Raw genomic sequence first — 21,921 nt, 5'->3', positions numbered from 1 at the left:
TATTTGAGGAGAAGAAGCACACAGACACACGCTCACTCTGACACAAACAGAAACACGCTGACGCTCACATTGACACGGCTCATCTCCTCTTAGAGCTCAGCAATACAGGAAATGATCCACCCCGCCCAGCACTCAGAAGATAATTTAACTGTGTCATGAAGCCGGTACCTCAGTGTGCAAGTCATTTCCTCTGTAGAGAGAGAGACAACTCCACACAGCCCGCCTATCCCTACTCAATAGGCGGTGAGTAAAAAAAGTGAAGCTACACTTTATAACTAGTGGACTGTAGAAATTGTGAACTATTTACCTGTTATTTAATTAGAAAAATCACTGGAAAAAAGCATGAGTAATGTGCAATTACAAAATGCACCTGCATTTGTGTTGATGCCTGTGAAGTAGTCTACAGTTACCAGGAAGACCTGCTACTTCACAACATAAGATTCGATTTTTACCACATATTTTCCTATGAAATATCTTGCTATAAATACCCTTTGCAACATGACTGTAAAATAAAGTCTCATCCTTCCTGGGGAAAAAAGCACCTAAATCCCAGAGCATCTTGTCAGGTACAGAGCAGAACCCTGACTGATCACACATGTCAATCATGCATTACTGGACAGCCATTGGACAAGAGCCATCCATGGCAAAAAACAACAAGATATACTTTGAGTCTGAACGTCCATTCCATGCGTGTTTGTGGGCAACACCCGGGGAGATTAAGAACCCTTCTTTCAAACTTCCATCAAATCAAATCAAATCTTATTTATCATGTGCACCGAATAAAACAGGTGTAAACCTTAATGTGAAATGCTTATGCTCGAGAAACAGAGCTAAGAAAATATCTACTGGGGGCCTCCCGAGTGGCACAGTGGTCTAAGGCACTGCATTGCAGTGCTAGCTGTGCCACTAGAGATCCTGGTTCAAGCTCTGTCGCAGCTGTCCACGGCCCGGGAGAGCCATGGGGCGGCGCACAATTGGCCCAGCGTCGTCCGGGTTAGGCGAGGGTTTGGCCGGCAGGGATGTTCTTGTCCCATCTCGCACTAGCGACTCCTGTTGTGGGCCGGGCGCAATACATGCACAGTGTTTCCTCCGACACATTGGTGCACCTGTAGCGTATCATCCGCAACATCGAGTCACTGGTACTTCTTGCTTTAGTTTTTGCATGTAAGCAGGAAATCAGGAGGATATAATTATGGTAATATTTGCCAAATGGAGGGCGAAGGAGAGCTTTGTATGCGTCTCTGTGTGTGGAGTAAAGGTGGTCTAGAAATGTTTTTCCTCTGGTTGCACATGTGACATGCTGGTAGAAATGAGGTAAAACTGATTTAAGTTTGACTGCATTAAAGCTGCCGCCACTAGGAGCACCGCTGAGTGCTAAAGTTAGTTGAGTGCGGTCTTAGTGCCAGCATCAGTTTGTGGTGGTATATAGACGGCTATGAATAATATAGATGAGAACTCTCTTGGTAGATAGTGTACCTCATAATAAGCTTTAGACCACACTACCTCAGGTGAGCAATATCTCGAGACTTCTTTAAAATTTGCCCTGGCGATACACAGAAAAACAAGCCAGCTCTATATTATCCATGTCGTCGTTCAGCCAAGACTCGGGGAAACATAAGATATTACAGTTTTTCATGTCCTGTTGGTTGGATAGTCTCGACCGTAGATCACAGAGTTTGTTTTCCAGTGATTGCACGTTGGCCAATAGAACCGATGGTAATGGTGACTTACTCACTCGCCTACGAATTCTAACAAGGCACCTCTTTCCTCGGTATCTCCGCCTTTTCATCACGCGAATGACGGGGATTTGGATCTGTTCTCCGTAAAGCAGTAAATCCTTCGACTCATTAAATAAAAAAATCTTCGTCCAGTTCCGATGTCCAGAAGCTCTTTTCAGTCATAAGAGACAGTATAAGTCACTTTATGTACATAATAAGTTACAAACAATGCGAAAAAAAACTAACAAAACAGCACAGTTGGTTAGGAGCACGTAAAATGGCAGCCATCCCGTCTGGTGTGTGCAGTGGGCTTGTGTGTGTGTGTCCAGTGGGCCAGTGTGTGTCCAGTGTGTGCCTGTCTGTGTGTGTGTGTGCCTGCGTGTCCAGTGGGTGCCTGTCTGTTTGTGTGTGTGTGTGTCCAGTGGGCCAGTGTGTGCGTGTTGGTGGGTGTCCAGTGGGCCAGTGTGTGCCTACGTGTGTGTGTGTGTGTCCAGTGGGCCAGTGTGTGCCTACGTGTGTGTGTGTGTGAGTGTGTGTGTGTGTCCAGTGGGCCAGTGTGTACCTGTCGGTCTGTGTCTGTGTGTGTGTGTGTGTCCAGTGGGCCAGTGTGTACCTGTCGGTCTGTGTCTGTGTGTGTGTCCGTCCAGTGGGCCAGTGTGTGCCTGTCTGTATGTGTACATGTCCAGTGGGCCAGTGTGTGCCTGCCTTTGTGTGTGTGTGTGTCTAGTGGCTGCCTGCCTGCATGTGTGTGTGTGTCCAGTGGGCCAGTGTGTGCCTGCCTGTGTGAGTGTGTGCCTGTGTGTGTGTGTGTCCAGTAGGCCAGTGTGTTCCTGTGTGTGTGTGTGTGTGTGTGTGTGTGTAAAGTGGGCCAGTGTGTTCCTGTTTGTGTGTGTGTCTGCCTGTGTGTGTCCATCAGTTATTGGAGGCTGGGGGAAGGAACCCATACGCACAGAGCTGAAGGGCATTATAAAAATATGCCATGACCCAAACATTGAAAATTACACACAGAGAAATGGGGTAAAAACAAAAATAGGACCCTAATGTAAACACCCAGCCCTAACCTAAATCTAAATTTAGGACCATCGTACACGCAAGTAACATACTGAATTCCTTCATTTCCACACATCTTTACAACTCTTAGAGATAGTGTCTGGGAAACTACAGAGCCATAGATAGACCTATCTATCAATGTTTTATGAATAGGTATGAACTCATCAGACAGGGATGTTAAATCAGGGACACTGACCGACCCACTGCTGCTATCTCATCAGTTCTCCCTTATCTGTCTGAACTACAGTGAAAAAAAACACTGCTCACAAGCACACTGCAAACCTGCCAATGTACTGGGTTGCATGGCAACGTCTTAGAAACATGATTCAGTGGGAGACGCAGTGTGGCCGAAGTTGATAACAGGCCACACAAGTCAATCTCTACCAAAATACAACACAATCATAATCAATCGTTCATCTAACAAAATGTAAGCACACCAGCTTGTAGAAGAATACAATATATGCATGGCAAGCTTGAAAACTGTCGAAGGAGAAGCTGAGAGAAATGGATGAAAAGAAATACAAAAAACGATATATTGTTGGCAGCAGCAGCGTCTGTCCAATTGATAATTTCATTGGGAGATAGTGGGGTTAGTTGAGCCATTTTTTACATATAGCATAATTCCGTCAAGGGAAATATCCATACGCACAAAAAGCTTATTTCTCAAAAATGTTGTGCACAATTTGGTTTACATCCCTGTTAGTGAGCCTTTCTCCTTTGACAAGATAATCCATCCAATTGACAGGTGTGGCATATCAAGAAGTTGATTGATTAAACAGCATGATCATTATACAGGTGCACCTTGTGCTGGGGAAAATACAAGGCCACTAAAATGTGCAGTCGTGTCACACAACACAAAGCCACAGATGTCTCAAGTTGAGGGAGCTTGCAATTGGCATGATGACTGCAGGAATGCCCCCCAGAGCTGTTGCCAGATAATTTTATGTTAATTTCTCTACCATAAGCCACCTCCAACGTCACTTTTGAGAATTTGGCAGTACAGTGGTTTGCGAAAGTATTCACCACCCTTGGCATTTTTCCTATTTTGTTGCCTTACAACCGGAAATTAAAATTGATTTTTGGGGGGTTTGTATCATTTGATTTACACAACATGCCTACCATTTGGAAGATGCAAAATATGTTTTATAGTGAAACAAACAAGAAATAAGACAAAAAAAACTTGAGCATGCATAACTATTCATCCCCCCCAAAGTCAATACTTTGTAGAGACACCTTTTGCAGCAATTAAAGCTGTGTGTCTCTTGGGGTGTGTCTCTATAAGCTTGGCACATCTAGCCACTGGGATTTTTGCCCATTCTTCAAGGCAAAACTTCTCCAGCTCCTTCAAGTTGGATGAGTTCCGTTGGGGTACAGCAATCTTTAAGTCATACCACAGATTTTCAATTGGATTGAGGTCTGGGCTTTGACTAGGCCATTCCAAGACATTTAAATGTTTCCCCTTAAACCACTCGAGTGTTGCTTTAGCAGTATGCTTAGGGTCATTGTCCTGCTGGAAGGTGAAACTCTGTTGAGGGTATGGCTTAAAGTGGTCATATGGACAGATACTCCAATCTCTGCTGTGGAGCTTTGCAGCTCCTTCACAGGGTTTTCTTTGGTCTCTTTGTTTCCTCTCTGATTAATGCCTTCCTTGCCTGGTCAGTGAGTTTTGGTGGGCTGCGCTCTCTTGGCAGGTTTGTTGTGGTGCCATATTCTTTCAATTTTTTAATCATGGATTTAATGGTGCTCTGTCGGATGTTCAAAGTTTTGGATATTTTTTTTATAATCAAACCCTGATCTGTACTTCTCCACAACTTTGTCCCTGACCTGTTTGGAGAGCTCCTTGGTCTTCATAGTGCTGCTTGCTTGGTGGTGCCCCTTGCTTAGTGGTGTTGCAGACTCTGGGGTCTTTCAGAACAGGTGTATATATACTGAGATCCTGTGACACTTAAATAAAGTCCACCTGTGTGCAATCTAACTAATTATGTGACTTCAGATGGTAATTGGTTGCACCAGATCTTATTTAGGGGCTTCATAGCAAAGGGGGTGAATACATACGCACGCACCATCTTTCTGCCATCATCTCATGTTTCAGCATGATAATGCATGCACACAATTCCTGGAAGCTGAAAAAAGTCCCAGTTCTTTCATGGCCTGCATACTCACCAGACATGTCACCTACACCCATTGAGCACATTTGAGATGCTCTGGATCGACATGTACAACAGCGTGTTCCAGTTCCCGCCAATATCCAGCAAGTTAGCATTAAAGAGGAGTAGGACAACATTCCACAATCAACAGCCTGATCAACTCCATGCAAAGAAGTGTTGAGCTGCATGAGGCAAATGATGGTCACACCAGATACTGACTGGTCTTCTGATTCATGCCCCTAACTTTTTTTTTAAGGTATCCGTGCACATCTGATTTCCCAGTCATGTGAAATCCATAGATTAGGGCCTAATTAATTTATTTTAATTGACAGATTCCCTTACATGAACTGTAACTCACTAATATCTTTTAAATTGTTGATTTTTTTACCATGTATTATCAGTTACCAGTTTTAAAACCATGTCTATTTTTATTTCCTAAACAATTCAACAATCACTTATTTGTCTTTTCATGATTTTAAGCATATTTTAAAACATGCTTAACACCTTACAAACACTTCGTACAAAAAAATGAAAGAACAAACTTTTAACATAGGCCAGGCTCTGTTGTTACCGCATATACCAGCAATAATGCCTTGCATTACATGTGGGAAGAAAACACCAATTTGCTCAACTTGTCATTGGCTCAACTTACCCCATGGTCATTGCCCAAAGACAAACATTTTGACAATATGAGCCCACACAGCTGCAAGGATGCACTTTCATGCTAGGTTTAAAACCCTGATATTTAAGCTTATAGAGACCCCAACTGATGTATAACACATTCAATTCATTTGACTTGGAGAAAATCTGATTTTTGGACCTAGCTTACCACTTTTTCCATGTGGTTTCTTCCTTCACAGACACCATGAAATTATGACCTCTTCCTAAATAATTGGTCAAATTATTAATTTTGTGTATGGTTTTCTAGAAACAAGATTGGCTCAACTTACCCCACTCTCCCCTATCGGTATTATCTTTGTGTGACTTTCCTGTCACAAGCAAAGGCAAAACATCATTGAAGGGAAAAAAATATATCATTTTCTGATTCAAGTATTATAATTACAAGTATTATTTATTATTATGATCCATTTCATATGAAGCCTTTGTTTCATTGTATTAATTAAGAACACATTTTTGTTAGTTAAACCAAGAGCAACAGACCTGACTCCAACAGGGAACCTCCTCTCTCCATTTCCAAAACCCTCCTCCCTATCTCCAATCCCATCTCCAGGCGTGCGAAACAGAAAAACAGCCTTTGGACTTTAAAAGGCTTGAGTAAAAAGCTAATGTTTTGATCAAATTCCAGACGTTTAAAAATAGTTGCTGGGAGAAGTGGAGCCGGAGCCCAGGCAAAGTGAGGGGTATGCCAGGCAGAGCCCATAACTCTAAAATACTGGAACAGCCAGAGCCAGAGTCTCACAAATGGCAAGGGCCCCATGTTGTACTGTGACCAATGGAGGGAAACGGACAAGCACCACGTCTGTGTTTTGTCTAACTGCTGATGGATGTCTTGCCTGATATGTTCTGTTTTTGAACAGATGTGCTGGACGTCAGAGAAATGGAGCATGAGAGAAATGAACCCGTAGATGTGTTGTGGACTTATTCATCAAGTATATTATGTACTTTTCCATAGGTGATTTGACTACGGGTGATAATGTACATGGAGCTGGTGTGATGATGGCTCACTGCTTTGTATGTAGGAGTGTGCATGTGTTTATGTGAGCGTGTGCATGCACAATGTTTCTGTGTCTGTGGGAAGCGGTCTCTACCCATGAAGAGGTGATGCTTGAAGTCAGATGGATAGAATGGTAAATGAGTAGGCGGAACGCTTCTCCAAAGTACCTTCTACTCCCATCACTGACATGTTGTCATGCATGAAAATAGAGTCCGACTCCACCCCTCCCCCCCACACACAAACACACACACACAGTAATAAATCGTGCTTGCTTTAGCTAGAGACCTAGGTGCTTCTGAACCAAACACTGTTGTCATTTTATACTATGAGTAGCCAGCATTCATTCAAAATGAAGCACAGAGATCCACCTATAAAGGACTAAGTCTACTGGGCCATTGCATTTCAAATCTGACAGGATGGACTGAAGGACTGAAACGTAGCTACACCAAACAAGGCAAAATAAGTATCCAACACTAACTACTTCCGGTCGTAAGCTTAGACCCTTGGCCTACGATTACGGAACACACTTGCTCTACATTTGCATGACCAGTGCAAACTAGCTAACATTCTGCATCCTGCACAGGAGCCGGGACTTCCGCTGCTAACAGAGAGAATGTAGGAGAAGGAATCGGGGAGGAGAGGGAGAGGCTGTCTCAAGAGAGGAGGTGTGCAGGGTTGTTTTGCACAACTTGGCCCTGGCCACCATCACACTGCCATATATGGCAGTGTTTCTCCCCACTGGCACATCGCACCCAGTGCTGCTGGTGAGCAGAGCGGTCACATTTACAGACAAATCGGACAGAAAATCTGCCTCCTCCAAGTCAGAGCACAGCTGGAGCTAAGCAGAAGTGCCATGGAAGACTGAATTTCCCACACAACTGGAGACAGGAGGAGAGAGAGAGAGAGAGAGAGAGAAGGAAAGAGAGGAAGAAGGGAAAGGGGACAGGGCAGAGAAAGGGAGATGAGAGTCAAAAGAGAAATGAATGTGGAAACAAATACAAGCAGAGATTAAAACTGGTCCACAGATCATGAGAAGTGGATTCATATTTTGCACCACTTACAGGCAATTGCAGAAGTGTAACTTCATCTTAGCGATCTGCTGGGGTAAGAGCCTCCAAGTTCTGTGCTTTGCAATGGCTTCACTGTGATGTCGGCCCCTAGATAACACTCTACCATTAATCTTGAACAAAGTACACAAACTTCAACACATCAATTCAAACAATGTGTCTCCTATCCACAGAAACATCCTAATTATCAATCAGTAAAGTCATCTTGTTGGCACTAACCATAACATGGCGCTACAGCAAAGAGAAGGGAGAATGGCAGTCTGCTACTAAACATTTACCCAATCAATTACTCAAATCTATTCTCAATCCCCAAACAAAGCCCATTGATGATATTCCTTCCTTCAGATGGCACCACCTATGCCAGCCAATGCTAAACTCAGACCATACAAAAGTACAGACCCAGAAATCAATGGTGCCATTTCCATGAGTGTGGTTCCACTCAAATTAACCCACATATATAAATAATCAAAACAAGCAGGCAACTAATAGTAACGCAGCGGTAGTTGCACTGGCAGTATGTCAGTGAATACATACAAACAGTATATGGACTTTCTAGGGCATCTGCATGTTTTAACAAGAATGAGATGAAACCTCCAACAGGCATTTAGCACCAGAGAGAAGTTTGATTGACATTGTAATGCCGTCGGGGGTACGCCAAATAAAAATGTCATTCACATAAAAAATGTATACAGGTTGTGGCCAAAAGTTCTGAGAATGACACAAATATTAATTTTCACAAAGTTTGCTGCTTCAGTGTCTTTAGATATTTTTGTCAGATGTTACTATGGAATACTGAAGTATAATTATAAGCATTTATTAAGTGTCAAAGGTTTTTATTGACAATTACATGAAGTTGATGCAAAGAGTCAATATTTGCAGTGTTGACCCTTCTTTTTCAAGACCTCTGCAATCCGCCCTGGCATGCTGTCAATTAACTTCTGGGCCACATCCTGACTGATGGCAGCCCATTCTTGCATTCAGTTTGTCAGAATTTGTGGGGTTTTGTTTGTCCACCCGCCTCTTGTGGATTGACCACAAGTTCTCAATGGGACTAAGTTCTGGGGAGTTTCCTGGCCATGGACCCAAAATATCGATGTTTTGTTCCCCGAGCCACTTAATGATCCCTTTTGCCTTATGGCAAGGTGCTCCATCATGCTGGAAAAGGCATTGATCATCGCCAAACTGTTCCTGGATGGTTGGGAGAAGTTGCTCTCAGAGGATGTGTTGGTACCATTCTTTATTCATGGTTGTGTTCTTAGGCAAAATTGTGAGTGAGCCCACTCCCTTGGCTGAGAAGCAACCACACACATGAATGGTCTCAATGATGCTTTACTGTTGGCATGACACAGGATTGATGGTAGCGCTCCCCTTGTCTTCTCTGGACAAGCTTTTTTTCCGGATGCCCCAAACAATCGGAAAGGGGATTCATCAGAGAAAATGACTTTACCCCAGTCCTCAGCAGTCCAATCCCTGTACCTTTTGAAGAATAACAGTCTGTCCCTGATGTTTTTCCTGGAGAGAAGTGGCTTCTTTGCTGCCCTTGTTGACACCAGGCCATCCTCCAAAAGTCTTCACCTCACTGTGCGTGCAGATGCACTCACACCTGCCTGCTGCCATTCCTAAGCAAGCTCTGTACTGGTGGTGCCCCGATCCCGCAACTGAATCAACTTTAGGGGACGGCCCTGACGCTTGCTGGACTTTCTTGGGCGCCCTGAAGCCTTCTTCACAACAATTGAACCGCTCTCCTTGAAGTTCTTGATGATCCGATAAATGGTGAATTTAGGTGCAATCTTACTGGCAGCAATATCCTTGCCTGTGAAGCCCTTTTTGTGCAAAGCAATGATGACGGCACGTGTTTCCTTGCAGGTAACCATGACTGACATAGGAAGAACAATGATTCCAAGCACCACCCTCCTTTTTAAGCTTCCAGTCTGTTATTTGAACTCAATCAGCATTACAGAGTGATCTCCAGCCTTGTCCTCGTCAACACTCACACCTGAGTTAACGAGAGAATCACTGACATGATGTCAGCTGGTCCTTTTTTGGCAGGGCTGAAATGCAGTGGAAATGTTTTTGGGGGATTCAGTTTATTGGCATGGCAAAGAGGGACTTTGCAATTAATTGCAATTCATCTGATCACCCTTCATAACATTCTGGAGTATATGCAAATTGCCATCATACAAACTGAGGCAGCAGACTTAGTGAAAATTTATATTTGTGTCATTCTCAAAACTTTTGGCCACGAGTGTATGTATATATACAGTGGGGCAAAAAAGTATTTAGTCAGCCACCAATTGTGCAAGTTCTCCCACTTAAAAAGTTGAGAGAGGCCTGTCATTTTCATCATAGGTACACTTCAACTATGACAGACAAAATGAGAAAAAAAAATCCAGAAAATCACATTATAGGATTTTTAATGAATTTATTTGCAAATGATGGTGGAAAATAAGTATTTGGTCAATAACAAAAGTTTATCTCAATACATTGTTATATACCCTTTGTTGGCAATGACAGAGATCAACCGTTTTCTGTAAGTCTTCACAAGGTTTTCACACACTGTTGCTGGTATTTTGCCCTATTCCTCCATGCAGATCTCCTATAGAGCAGTGATGTTTTGGGGCTGTTGCTAGGCAACACAGACTTTCAACTCCCTCCAAAGATTTTCTATGGGGTTGAGATCTGGAGACTGACTAGGCCACGACAGGACCTTGAAATGCTTCTTATGAAGCCACTCCTTCGTTGCCCGGGCGGTGTGTTTGGGATCATTGTCATGCTGAAAGACCCAGCCACGTTTCATCTTCAATGCCCTCGCTGATGGAAGGAGGTTTTCACTCAAAATCTCACGATACATGACCCCATTCATTCTTTCCTTTACATGGATCAGTCGTCCTGGTCCCTTTGCAGAAAAACAGCCCCAAAGCATGATGTTTCCACCCCCATGCTTCACAGTAGGTATGGTGTTCTTTGGATGCAACTCAGCATTCTTTGTCCTCCAAACACGACAAGTTGAGTTTTTAACCAAAAAGTTATATTTTGGTTTCATCTGACCATATGACAGTCTCCCAATCTTCTTCTGGATCATCAAAATGCTCTCTAGCAAACTTCAGACGGGCCTGGACATGTACTGGCTTAAGCAGGGGGACACGTCTGGCACTGCAGGATTTGAGTCCCTGGCGGCGTAGTGTGTTACTGATGGTAGGCTTTGTTACTTTGGTCCCAGCTTTCTGCAGGTCATTCACTAGGTCCCCCCATGTGGTTCTGGGATTTTTGCTTGTGATCATTTTTACCCCATGGGGTGAGATCTTGCGTGGAGCCCCAGATCGAGGGAGATTATCAGTGGTCTTGTATGTCTTCCATTTCCTAATAACTGCTCCCACAGTTGATTTCTTCAAACCAAGCTGCTTACCTATTGCAGATTTAGTCTTCCCAGCCTGGTGCAGGTCTACAATTTTGTTTCTGGTGTCCATTGACAGCTCTTTGGTCTTGGCCATAGTGGAGTGTGACTGTTTGAGGTTGTGGACAGGTGTCTTTTATACTGATAACAAGTTCAAACAGGTGCCATTGATACAGGTAACGAGTGGAGGACAGAGGAGCCTCATAAAGAAGAAGTTACAGGTCTGTGAGAGCCAGAAATCTTGCTTGCTTGTAGGTGACCAAATACTTATTTTCCACCATAATTTGCAAATAAATTCATAAAAAATCCTACAATGTGATTTTCTGGATTTTTTTTCTCATTTTGTCGTCATAGTTGAAGTGTACCGATGATGAAAATGACAGGCCTCTCATCTTTTTAAGTGGGAGAACTTGCACAATTGGTGGCTGACTAAATACTTTTTTGCCCCACTGTATATATTTATTTATTTTTACATATTTTCAAACAGACCATTTATATTTTCCAACGGGGCTATACATTTGGCTGAGGTTTATATCCTCGCCTGAGAAGTGTCGTTTCACTGCCAAAAATAAAATGACACCATACAATGTTCATATAACAACACAATGTCAAATACAGGTAGCTTAAAAGGTAGCCACTTTTACAACATACGGGAGTGCGCTGGTTATCAATAGGCAAAGTATTGTCATGTTTTTTGTAATTGAGAGATGAGCTTAAAGTTCTTTACTGACCATCATTTTCACTTGTCTGAATGCTTGCATGATGAAGAGTTTCTCACATGACTGGCCTATCTGGGTGATGTTTTTTCTTGCCTGAATGATCTGAATCTAGGATTACAGGGCCTCTCCGCAACTATATTCAATGTGTGGGACAAAATTGAGGCTATGATTAAGAAGTTGGAGCTCTTCTCTGTCTGCATTATCAAGGACAACACACAGGTCTTTCCATCATTGTATGATTTTTGTTGTGTGCAAATGAACTCAAGCTTACGGACAATGTCAAATGTGATATAGAGAAACACCTGAGTGAGTTGGGTGCGCAATTACGCAGGTACTTTCCAGAAATGGATGACACAAACAACTGGATTCGTTATCCCTTTCATGCCCTGCCTCCAGTCCACTTACCGATATCTGAACAAGAGAACCTCATTGAAATTGCAACAAGTGGTTCTGTGAAAATTGAATTTAATCAGAAGCCACTGCCACATTTCTGGATGGGCTGCGCTCAGAGTATCCTGCCTTGGCAAATCAGGCTGTTAAGACACTGATGCCCTTTGCAACCACATACCTATGTGAGAGTGGATTCTCGGCCCTCACTAGCATGAAAACGAAATACAAGCAAAGAATGTGTGGAAAAAGATTTAACACAGAATCTCCAATACAACCCAACATTGTAGAGTTATGTGCATCCTTTCAAGCACACCCTTCTCATTAACCTGTGGTGAGTTGTTCACAATTTGATGAACAAATAAGGTTTTATATGTAAGATGGTTAAAATAAAGAGCAAATTGATTGATTATTATTATATTATTATTTGTGCTCTGGTCCTCTTAGAGCTCTTTGTCACTTCCCACGAGCCGGGTTGTGACAAAAACTCACTCTCATTCTTATGTTTAATAAATGTATTTTATAGTGTGTGTGTGTGTGTGTGTGTGTGTGTGTGTGACAGGCTTACAATGATGGCAAAAAACACAATTTGAGAGTGCACTGACACTGGTGCTAGATGGGGTATGCAGCTGGAGGTTGAATGTTTAAAGGGGTACAGGACTATAACGAGTTTGGGAAGCTCTGGACTAGTGTAACCAATGCACTTTGACACATTTAATTGAGATGTTGCGAGTTCAGCTTGATGTCAATCGTTTTTTAGTCTCTCTCGCCAGACTCTGAGTGCTCCGCATGCTTCACAGCGACAGTGAGAAGAGACTAATCGTTTATATAATTCCATCATTTGCAAGTTGTCACTCACAGCGGAAGCTTGAAATTGAAGCTGTGTCGAGTCTGGCTGTCACATTTGAGACGTGAGAATTGAAAAAAATAGTTATGTCATACCAGGACAATTCCACGACAATGGAACTGCGCTGAGACTCAGATTTTTAATACTTAAAAAGTATGCCAAACAAAAAACATTGATTTAAAAGTTTAAGAAAACATACATACAGCACATGGACATTTGTTTTTTAAACATACACTGAACATTTTATAAAAACATTTACTGGAAGAACTGTGCAGATTCAAATTTTGGCAACATAATTAAAATCTCCCTCAGTTTGTGTCCACCTTTTCCCAAAACAATATCTGATCTGAATGAAGATTCAACTATGTCTGCAGAAAGAATGGGGTGTCAGGTATGACATGACAAATTGACTTTGATCAAATCTCTTTTGGGTATTAAACTACACTAAGTGAAGTAGATTTACACCCAGTAACATAATTGCAAGAAAAACAAGACCAACAAAAAAACAAGACCACATTTTCTTGGACCATACCAAATCTGAACCAATTATACATGTCTATGTTTCACAAGTTTGGACAAAGTACAGTACAGAACAGTAGAGTTAAGTTCAGTACAGCAGAGTATAGTTCAGTACAGTACATTATAGTGTACTCAACTTGTGTACACTGTCCAAACTTGTAGCCAATTCAATAGCCGAAATTACATTACAATTTTTTGGGGAAAACCTGTTACTGATTTGATAACATAATTACGTTTTTTTATTAATCACTTAATAATTCATAAACAAAATCGATATCAAAAACACTAATTGACAGGTCTACCTTCACTTGTTACTTCTGTGAAGGTGTATTATCCTCCCTCCCCATGACAGAGAAATATTAGAAAATATCTTAAAATGTATGTGGTTTTTTTGCAAAAATAATTCTCAAGGCACAAGGCAATGTTTCTTTAAAAAAACTAACAGAAGGCAGAATAATTTCTCAGAAACTAAATATGTGTTGATATTAGTTGTCAGGGGTCTTCACTTCAACATTATTGTGTTTTGATGTATTAATAATACCTTTCAAGACTTTATGGATGTTTTCTAAGACCCCTTTTCCATCTGTTGGAACTGAAATCAAAGCCTTTGCTTAATCCACATTTTTAGGATGGAAAATGCTTGAAAAATGTATATATACTTTAATAAAATATATATTTTGACTCTTAGCTTCCATTTGACATTTTCCTACAAACTTCAAGTTGGTGCTCAGGGGTCCTTTTACATGGAAATGACCATCAGCTGCCTATTCTGGCTGCAATAATGATATCAATGGTTATCTAACAATTATGTATACAGTGGGCATCATACGTTTACACCCCCCATGTATTTTTTCACATTTTGTTGCATTACAAAATTACATTGAAATAGATCTAATTGGGATTTTTTTGTCATTGAGCTACACAAAATACTCCATAATGTCAAAAGTGAAAAGAACATTTTACAAAGGTTTACAAATGAATACAAATTAAATAACTAAATTATAGTTGTTGCATAAGCCTAAATTAGTTCAGGAGTAAAATGTGGCTTAACAAATCACAAAATAATGGATTCACTTTGAAATAGAGATTTGACATGACTTATTTAATGACTACCACTTCTGTTAGTCAAGTACTGAGTTTGAACCACATATTCAACTACAAAGACCAGGGAGCTTTTTCGAAAGCCTCAAAGAAGGGCAGTGATTAGTAGATGGGTAACAATAACAAATCAGACATTGAATATATCTTTAAGCATGGTAAAGTTTAAATTATGTATTAAACCACCAAGACAACAAAGATACAGTCGTCCTTCTGAACTGAGCTGCAGGAAAGGAAGGAAACTGCTGAGGGATGCCACTATGAGGCCAATGGTGATTTTAAAACAGCTACAGAGTTAATTGACTGATGGGAGAAAATTGAGGATGGATCAAGACCATTGCAGTTACTCCACAATAATGACCTAAATGACAGTGAAAAGAACAATATACAGTACCGGTCAAAAGTTTGGACACACCTACTCATTCAAGGGATTTGCTTTATTTGTACTATTTTCTACATTGCAGAGTAATAGTGAAGACATCAACACGATTAAATAACACATATGGAATCATGTAGTAACCAAAAAAGTGTTAAACAAATCAACATAGATTTTAGATTCTTCAACGTTGCCACCCTTTGTCTTGAAGAGAGCTTTGCACAGTCTTGGCATTCTCTCAAACAGCTTCATGAGGAATGCTTTTCCAACAGTCTTGAAGGAGTTCACACATATGCTGAGCACTTGTTGGCTGCTTTTCCTTCATTCTGTGGTCCCACTCATCCAAAACCATCTCAGTTGGGTTGAGGTTGGGTGATTGTGGAGGCAAGGGAATCTGATGCAGCACTCCATCACCCTCCTTGGTCAAATAGCCCTTACACAACCTGGAGGTGTGTTTTGAGTCATTGTCCTGTTGAAAAACAAATGATAGTGGGACTAAGTACCAACCAGATGGGATGGCATATTGCTGCAGAATGCTGTGGTATCCATGCTGGTTAAGTGTGCCTTGATTTCTAAATAAATCACAGACAGTGTCACCAGCAAAGTACCCCACACCATCTCCTCCATGCTTTACGGTGGGAACCACACATGCGGAGATCATCCATTCATACACTCCTTGTCTCACTAAGATACAGCATTTGGAACCAAAATCTCACATTTGGACTCATCAGACCAAATGACAGATTTCCACCGGTCTCATGCCCATTGCTCGTGTTTCTTGGCACAAGCAAGTCTCTTCTTATTACTGGTGTCCTATAGAAGTGGTTTCTCTGCAGCTGTCATCAAGGCAAAGAGTGGCTATTTTGAAGAATCTCAAATATATTTGGATTTGTTTAACACTTTTTTGGTTACTAAATGATTCCATATTTGTTATTTCATAGTTGATGTCCTCACTGTTATACTATAATGTAGAAAATAGTCAAAATAAAGAAAAACCTGGAATGAGTCGGTGTGTCCAAACTTTTGACTGGTACTGTAAATATATACACATACATACATATATTCCCAAAACATGCATAATCTATGCAACAAGGCACTAAAGTTATACTGCAATAAAACACAGCGAAGGATTACTACGCTTTGCCTTTAGGCCAAAAAGTATGTTTGGGGAAAATCCAACAACACATCATTGAGTACCTGCCTCCTTATTTTCAAGCATGGTGGTGGCTGCATCATGGTATGGGTATGCTTGATGTCGGCAAAGACTGGGGAGTTTCTCCGAATAAAAAGAAACGTAATGGACCTAAGCACAGGTAAAATCCTAGAGGAAAACCTGCTTCAGTCTGCTTTACACCAGACACGGGGAGAGGAATTCACCTTTAAGCAGGACATTAACCTACAACACAAGGCCAAATCTACACTGGGGTTGCTTACCAAGAAGACAGTGAATGATCCTGAGTGGCCAAGTTATAGTTTTGACTGAAGTCTGCTTGAAAATCTATGAGAAGAGTTTAAAATGGCTTTCTAGCCATGACCCCCAGCAATTTGACAGCACTTGAAGAATAAGGTACAAATATTGTGCTATTCAGGCGTGCAAAGTTCTTAAGAGACTTACCCAAAAAGAATCACTAGTGTAATTGCTTCCAAAGGTGTTTGGAATATGTATTGATTCAGGGGGGTGCATACTTATGTAATCAATGTATATTAGCATTTCATTTTTCATTAAAAAAAAACACATTGACAGAATATTGTGTAGATCTTGACAACAAAAAAAGAGCCACTTAAATCCATTGCAATCCCACAAAATGTGAAGAAATTCAAGGTGGGTGAATATTTGTGATACCCACTGTAGGTGCATATAGAAACAAACAAATTAAACAATATGTTTCTTTGACAACAACGAAACACTAATATCAGAAAAGAAATAAGTTACTGGTGTGAATCTGGCTTTGAAACTCAAATCAAACATTCATTTTGAGCCAGTGAGAGAGGAGAGGTGCAGTTAGATAAAGAGAATAGTGAAAGGGGAAAGTGCAGCCATTCAGAGGGACTTTGAGACCCATATATAGCTCCAACTATTTACTCAATGAGGTCATTTCCTTGAGGACAGTGAAAAGGCTGCAATCAAGTGTGCCTAGTTAGGCCTATCTCAAGAAATGCCCTCTCTTTCATGCTGCTAGCCCCGAGTGGCCGTTTTGGCGTTCAAGTTTCATATTTTAATGCCACGTGGTTATCAGTACAGTGGTTGATGCCGGTGACTGAAAACAGTTACACAGTCAGCACTGATGCTCTGCCAAATAAAGGGGATCAGTAAGGCTGGAGCCTGGAGAAAAATACTGCCATCAGTGATGTTTTACTTCAAGCCTCCATGATACAGTATAACGTGTCTAAGCTGATACAGAGCACTCCTGAAATTAAAAGGGTGTGCCCTGGGATTATATTAGATAGCAGTATAGGAGAAGGAGCAACAGAATACAGGAATGTTACTTTACTACACAGTTTTGCAGGTGAAAATGACTATCAACTTAGTTGACATTGCAAAATATGCCAACTGGGCAGGACTTTTCACACTAGCCAGCAATGTACTCAGTTCATGAAATATCTCAACTACAATTGTTATTGAAATAGTTCAAACATATAGCTAATCAAAGTTCAACATTTCTTTTGAACACTATAAAACACTAAGTGCATTCCATCCAATAAAGAAAAAATAAGTAACATTAATGGGTCAATTTGAAAGTGCCAGAGGGAGAAGAAAAAAAACAGCCAACACTGCAGATCAGATCCTGTTGACTGGCCTGAGTTTCCTACCCCTGAACCTGTCCTGAACACACCTCACTCTCTCAGCTGCCTGTTAAAAGCAGGCCATCTGATCCAGTTCACATTCTGAGATGGCAGAATGAATGCCATCTCATTCCTGAAGCTTTCCAGGAGACCTTAGTCAGTCTGCTGCAGTACCAGACAGGTCAGCAATAGTTGTCCTCCTCTATGTAGCCCAAACTAGTCTACATACACTCCTCTGATACGAGTTCCCTCCTATCCTTCCTTTTATTGGATAAATTGCACACTCCATTTAGGTGAATCACAATTCACTAGTACCCATTCAAATACATTCCATTTAAATGCTTTGAAACACTGCATTCTTCATCCTTTTACACACATTAAACACATTCAAGTCAACAGTCCTTCAGTCATTCATAAGATTCACACTGCTCAGTTGTGTAGTGAAACCTTGGCGGGGTAACTGACAGATCCCAGGCTGCATTCCACTGAGTGTGGGCCTAATTTCAAGTGGTAGTCAGTCCTACACTGCATCAGATCACATCAGGGATGGCCCTGTGATAAGAAACCCCCTTTGAAGAGCAGCTTGACATTCCTGAAACACTCCAGGGACATGTTTTAGGCCTACTCTCTATTTTAGACTATTATCTCTTATGTACATTGTGCAAAACAAGAAGCGTACGGGAAGAAAAACGTTTACAGGAAGTAAGGACATAAAAAAAAGGCCCAGGCATTGTTCTGCTGAGGCAACAAGTTCCTTATCCAGGATAATTATATATAAGCAGCTGTTATAGGTGTTAATGGAGGTTGATGACTAAGTATGTGTGTGTTCATAATTTATCATTAGGCAATGTTTTTAAAGTGAACAGTGGATGGTATATCAGGAAAGGTCTGAATGTGAGAGCATGTAGAAACAGGTCTGACTACATTATTGCAATGCCTGATGCTTGCCTCTGTGCCTTCTTCATAGCAGACAATAACAGAAAGTGAGAGTTGGCCAAAAATGGCTTGGGAGGATACAGCCTGTTCAGTCCTACGCACTCCTCCCACTCAACTTCAGTCTAGAACAGTCATCAAGCTTTGATATCTCTCTCCTACTCCTTCTCAGGAAATAAACACTTTTCAGCTGAGGTTTCAGTCACTGCATATAAATTAGACCGATTATGCACTTTTAACAGATGGATTCTTAATTCAACCGGTACTGAAGAAGTTGAACTCCGGTTCAGAAACTGCTTGACATTTTTAATAGAGTCTGAGGGAGCTTCACCAGGAAACACTTCAAATCCTGAATGTGTAAATCATGAGTGTTTATGATCTTGGTGTGGCTATTTCAGGCTGGACCAACTATTAGGCTATCACAATAGGTTTCTGCAGAATGTTTTCAGGCCTATAAACAGATGACAGTCCTCTCGACATTCCACAGCAGTGAGTAGGCCTGTATTGGTAAACACTCCTAAAACGTTAATGTATTATTATCCTTTTAAACAGTTGGCTTGGGGCGAAAACCCACTCCTCTCTTTGGCAGTTACTACAACGCATCCGTTTGTAGACAAGGGCACGTGTGACATGCCGTTGGTACCCGTCTGGTGCCAAACATGACAATGTGGCGCATATCCCATACAAGTCAGTGGGCCAATCCCTTGATAGGCGGGAGATCGTTCAGGGACTTGACCGGAAGAAACGTTTCCATAGAAGTAGGCTAACCTTCAGGGCTATGCACATTTTCCAATAATCTTAAAACAGATTTAATGCAGTTAGCCTACAGCTATAGCTGTGTTGTCTGCTGCATCAGATGCCCTCATATCACGAGAAAAACATATGGCTCAACTATTTTCGATCCTTATACCCTTACATAGGCCTATGTTGCCTGGAATCCCGATGTTGAATTGCATGGAATTCTAAGTCAGGCAGAAATGAGCATTTGAATCAGGAACTATTAACATATAGGCTACACATTGTCACAGGATAGGCTACACATGATGCTGTAATAGGTGACAACTTAATGCTAAATAATAACGATGTGTTTAGAATTTGTGTTACTCTAAAATATAGTGTAACAGGCCTATTCTTTCTGAAGTAAATGTTGACCTGAATCATGAAAGGCTTGGTGGTGAGGAAGTTAGCTAAACCTTGCCCAATACCGCGCAGCCAGCGAATGATAGGATTTGGCTACAATGTCGACATCGGCAACATCAAAATTGATACATATTGGTTAAATGGCGTAAGAAGTCTACTGCTACAATGCATCATGTTGGTTGCTTCAAAGTGCGCGAAGGGAAAACAGAATAGGCCCTATTAATAATTAATAAAATATTAGCAGACTTACGAGTAAACTTTCCAAGTTTATCGCAGATCTTGGATCTTTGATCATGGCCTCCAGCTTTTTCAACCGGTTTTCCATCCTTCTCTCTGCACCAAGTGACATTTTTGCGATTGATTAATGCCCGTTTCTTTTACATATAAGACGAGCCTTATGAGAACTGTTTGGGTTTACATGGGGAAAAGTCTTTTTGTTCTTGGGCAATGGCCGTTGGCCTAGCAGCCTCCTTCTATAATCGCCTCGGAATTGCAGTATCCACAATGTAGAAAAAAAAAATAATCCACCATAAACCGAGAAGCGCAGCTCCGCAAATTTGCCAATTAGTCCGGAGATTTAGTTGAACGCAAATCAAGATATACATTTATAGTACCATATTCCATATGACTGTCCTCTGTGATCCACACCGCGATTAAGTTAGAATTTTAAGAAGATTCAGCAACAGGGCGTTTTCTTGCCCCCCTCCCTTCTCTTTTTGGGCGCTCCGATGTGCTATGCTTAAATTTAAAAAAATGTGTTTCCAAAACAGTCGAAAGTGTTTAAAATCCAACATTTGAAACACTCAAATTACATGGATTTTGTAATTGCATCACTGTCATAAACAAATTGACAGAGTATGGCGTTCTCCAAAATAGCTTGAGCGATGAACAGTTTAAAAACGTTATACAATCAGCTCTTCTCATATGCAATACAGAACTATTTCGGTATGTATCCCTGCATGACGAAAAACTAAGGGTTGTCGGAATGTCTAACTGCAGTTAGCCACCGTGGATTCCTCGTACATACTCCACTTCCAGAGCTAGATCTCTCCTCCCTCCTCTGACATCAACACGCAGACACAGCCGCCTCATTTACCCATAAGCCTTCTCTGTCTCCTCAAATCAAGCTGCTGTTCAACGTGGGAAGCTGTATCATGAGGAATAATAGAGCTATGTGATGACTACTCTCCTAAAGTTTTACAAGTACATTCTTCACACTCAGTAATGATTCACCTGATTGACACATTCTTTCCACTTATGCCTCACCATCTCTTGATATTGTTATAATAGTAAAGTTTTTATGGCTGTGTGCAACGATCATGAAGTGTGCAACAAGTATGCTACTTCCAGATGATATCATAACCGCAAGTTAATAGATGTCGGAATATTAGTTGTTGTATTTAAATGTAACATCTGGCCTCCCAGCAGCGCCATCTGACTTCTGACATCAGTGTAGCGATTTGGGGGGCTAGCCAATTGGGACTTGAACAGGTGTCCCTCAAATGCCCCTGCGACTATCAATCGAACACATTGCAACAAGACATTTAAACCTCTTGACGGCTTGCCAGGTGTTGTACTAAGGTAGCTACAATTCTATGTTTAATTGGTCAGCGTTACACTATTGCAGTAGACATACTGTAGGCCTACACATACTACAATGCACTGTTGCTTATGTCCGTCCATTGATGTCGATGATGACATTTCTCCCAGTAATTATAATCTATGTGTGGTGTTGTTTTGATGCATTGTGTTTATGCCAATGCATGTAGCTGTTCAGGCGGATGTGAAACCCCCATGGTTTGCTACAGGAGGGGCTGATGTATTCAGCAATGGGAAGGGAGACCCCTGCTGGTGGGCTATTAAGGTGGGTGGGTAGTGCACAGTGGGGAAAGCGCCATAGGATGGCGCCATAGCCACAGGCACCTACTGTACATACCTGCAGTAGAGTATCAATATGCCACTGTGGTTGCACCAGTCTCGATGCTGTGTAGGCTGGTGCAGACTTTTTGCTGATTGCCACCCCAAGTGTTCTGTGATGCACAGTGGATGCTATGACACAATGTGTCC

At 41.5% G+C, this 21,921-nt stretch overlaps 1 protein-coding gene across 6 annotated transcripts in view; it reads right to left on the bottom strand.

Annotated features, from left to right (window-relative positions):
• rock2a (rho-associated, coiled-coil containing protein kinase 2a) overlaps positions 1-20,986 on the bottom strand; it is a 42,188-nt gene extending 21,202 nt beyond the window's left edge. For all 6 annotated transcript variants that reach the window (XR_016488947.1, XR_016488948.1, XM_021574136.3 and 3 more), the window contains exon 1: positions 20,105-20,986. Coding sequence is in view for 4 of the 6 variants with exons in the window: in XM_021574136.3 (XP_021429811.2) it covers positions 20,105-20,203 (99 nt within the window). In the remaining 2 variants the exon portion in view is untranslated. The remainder of the gene's footprint in view (positions 1-20,104) is intronic.
• Between the last annotated feature and the right edge of the window lie 935 nt (positions 20,987-21,921).

Source organism: Oncorhynchus mykiss, chromosome 19 (genome assembly GCF_057628025.1).
Source record: "Oncorhynchus mykiss isolate SJ-2025 chromosome 19, ASM5762802v1, whole genome shotgun sequence".
Taxonomy (NCBI): Eukaryota; Metazoa; Chordata; class Actinopteri; order Salmoniformes; family Salmonidae; genus Oncorhynchus; species Oncorhynchus mykiss.
This window is presented reverse-complemented; position numbering and strand designations above follow the sequence as displayed.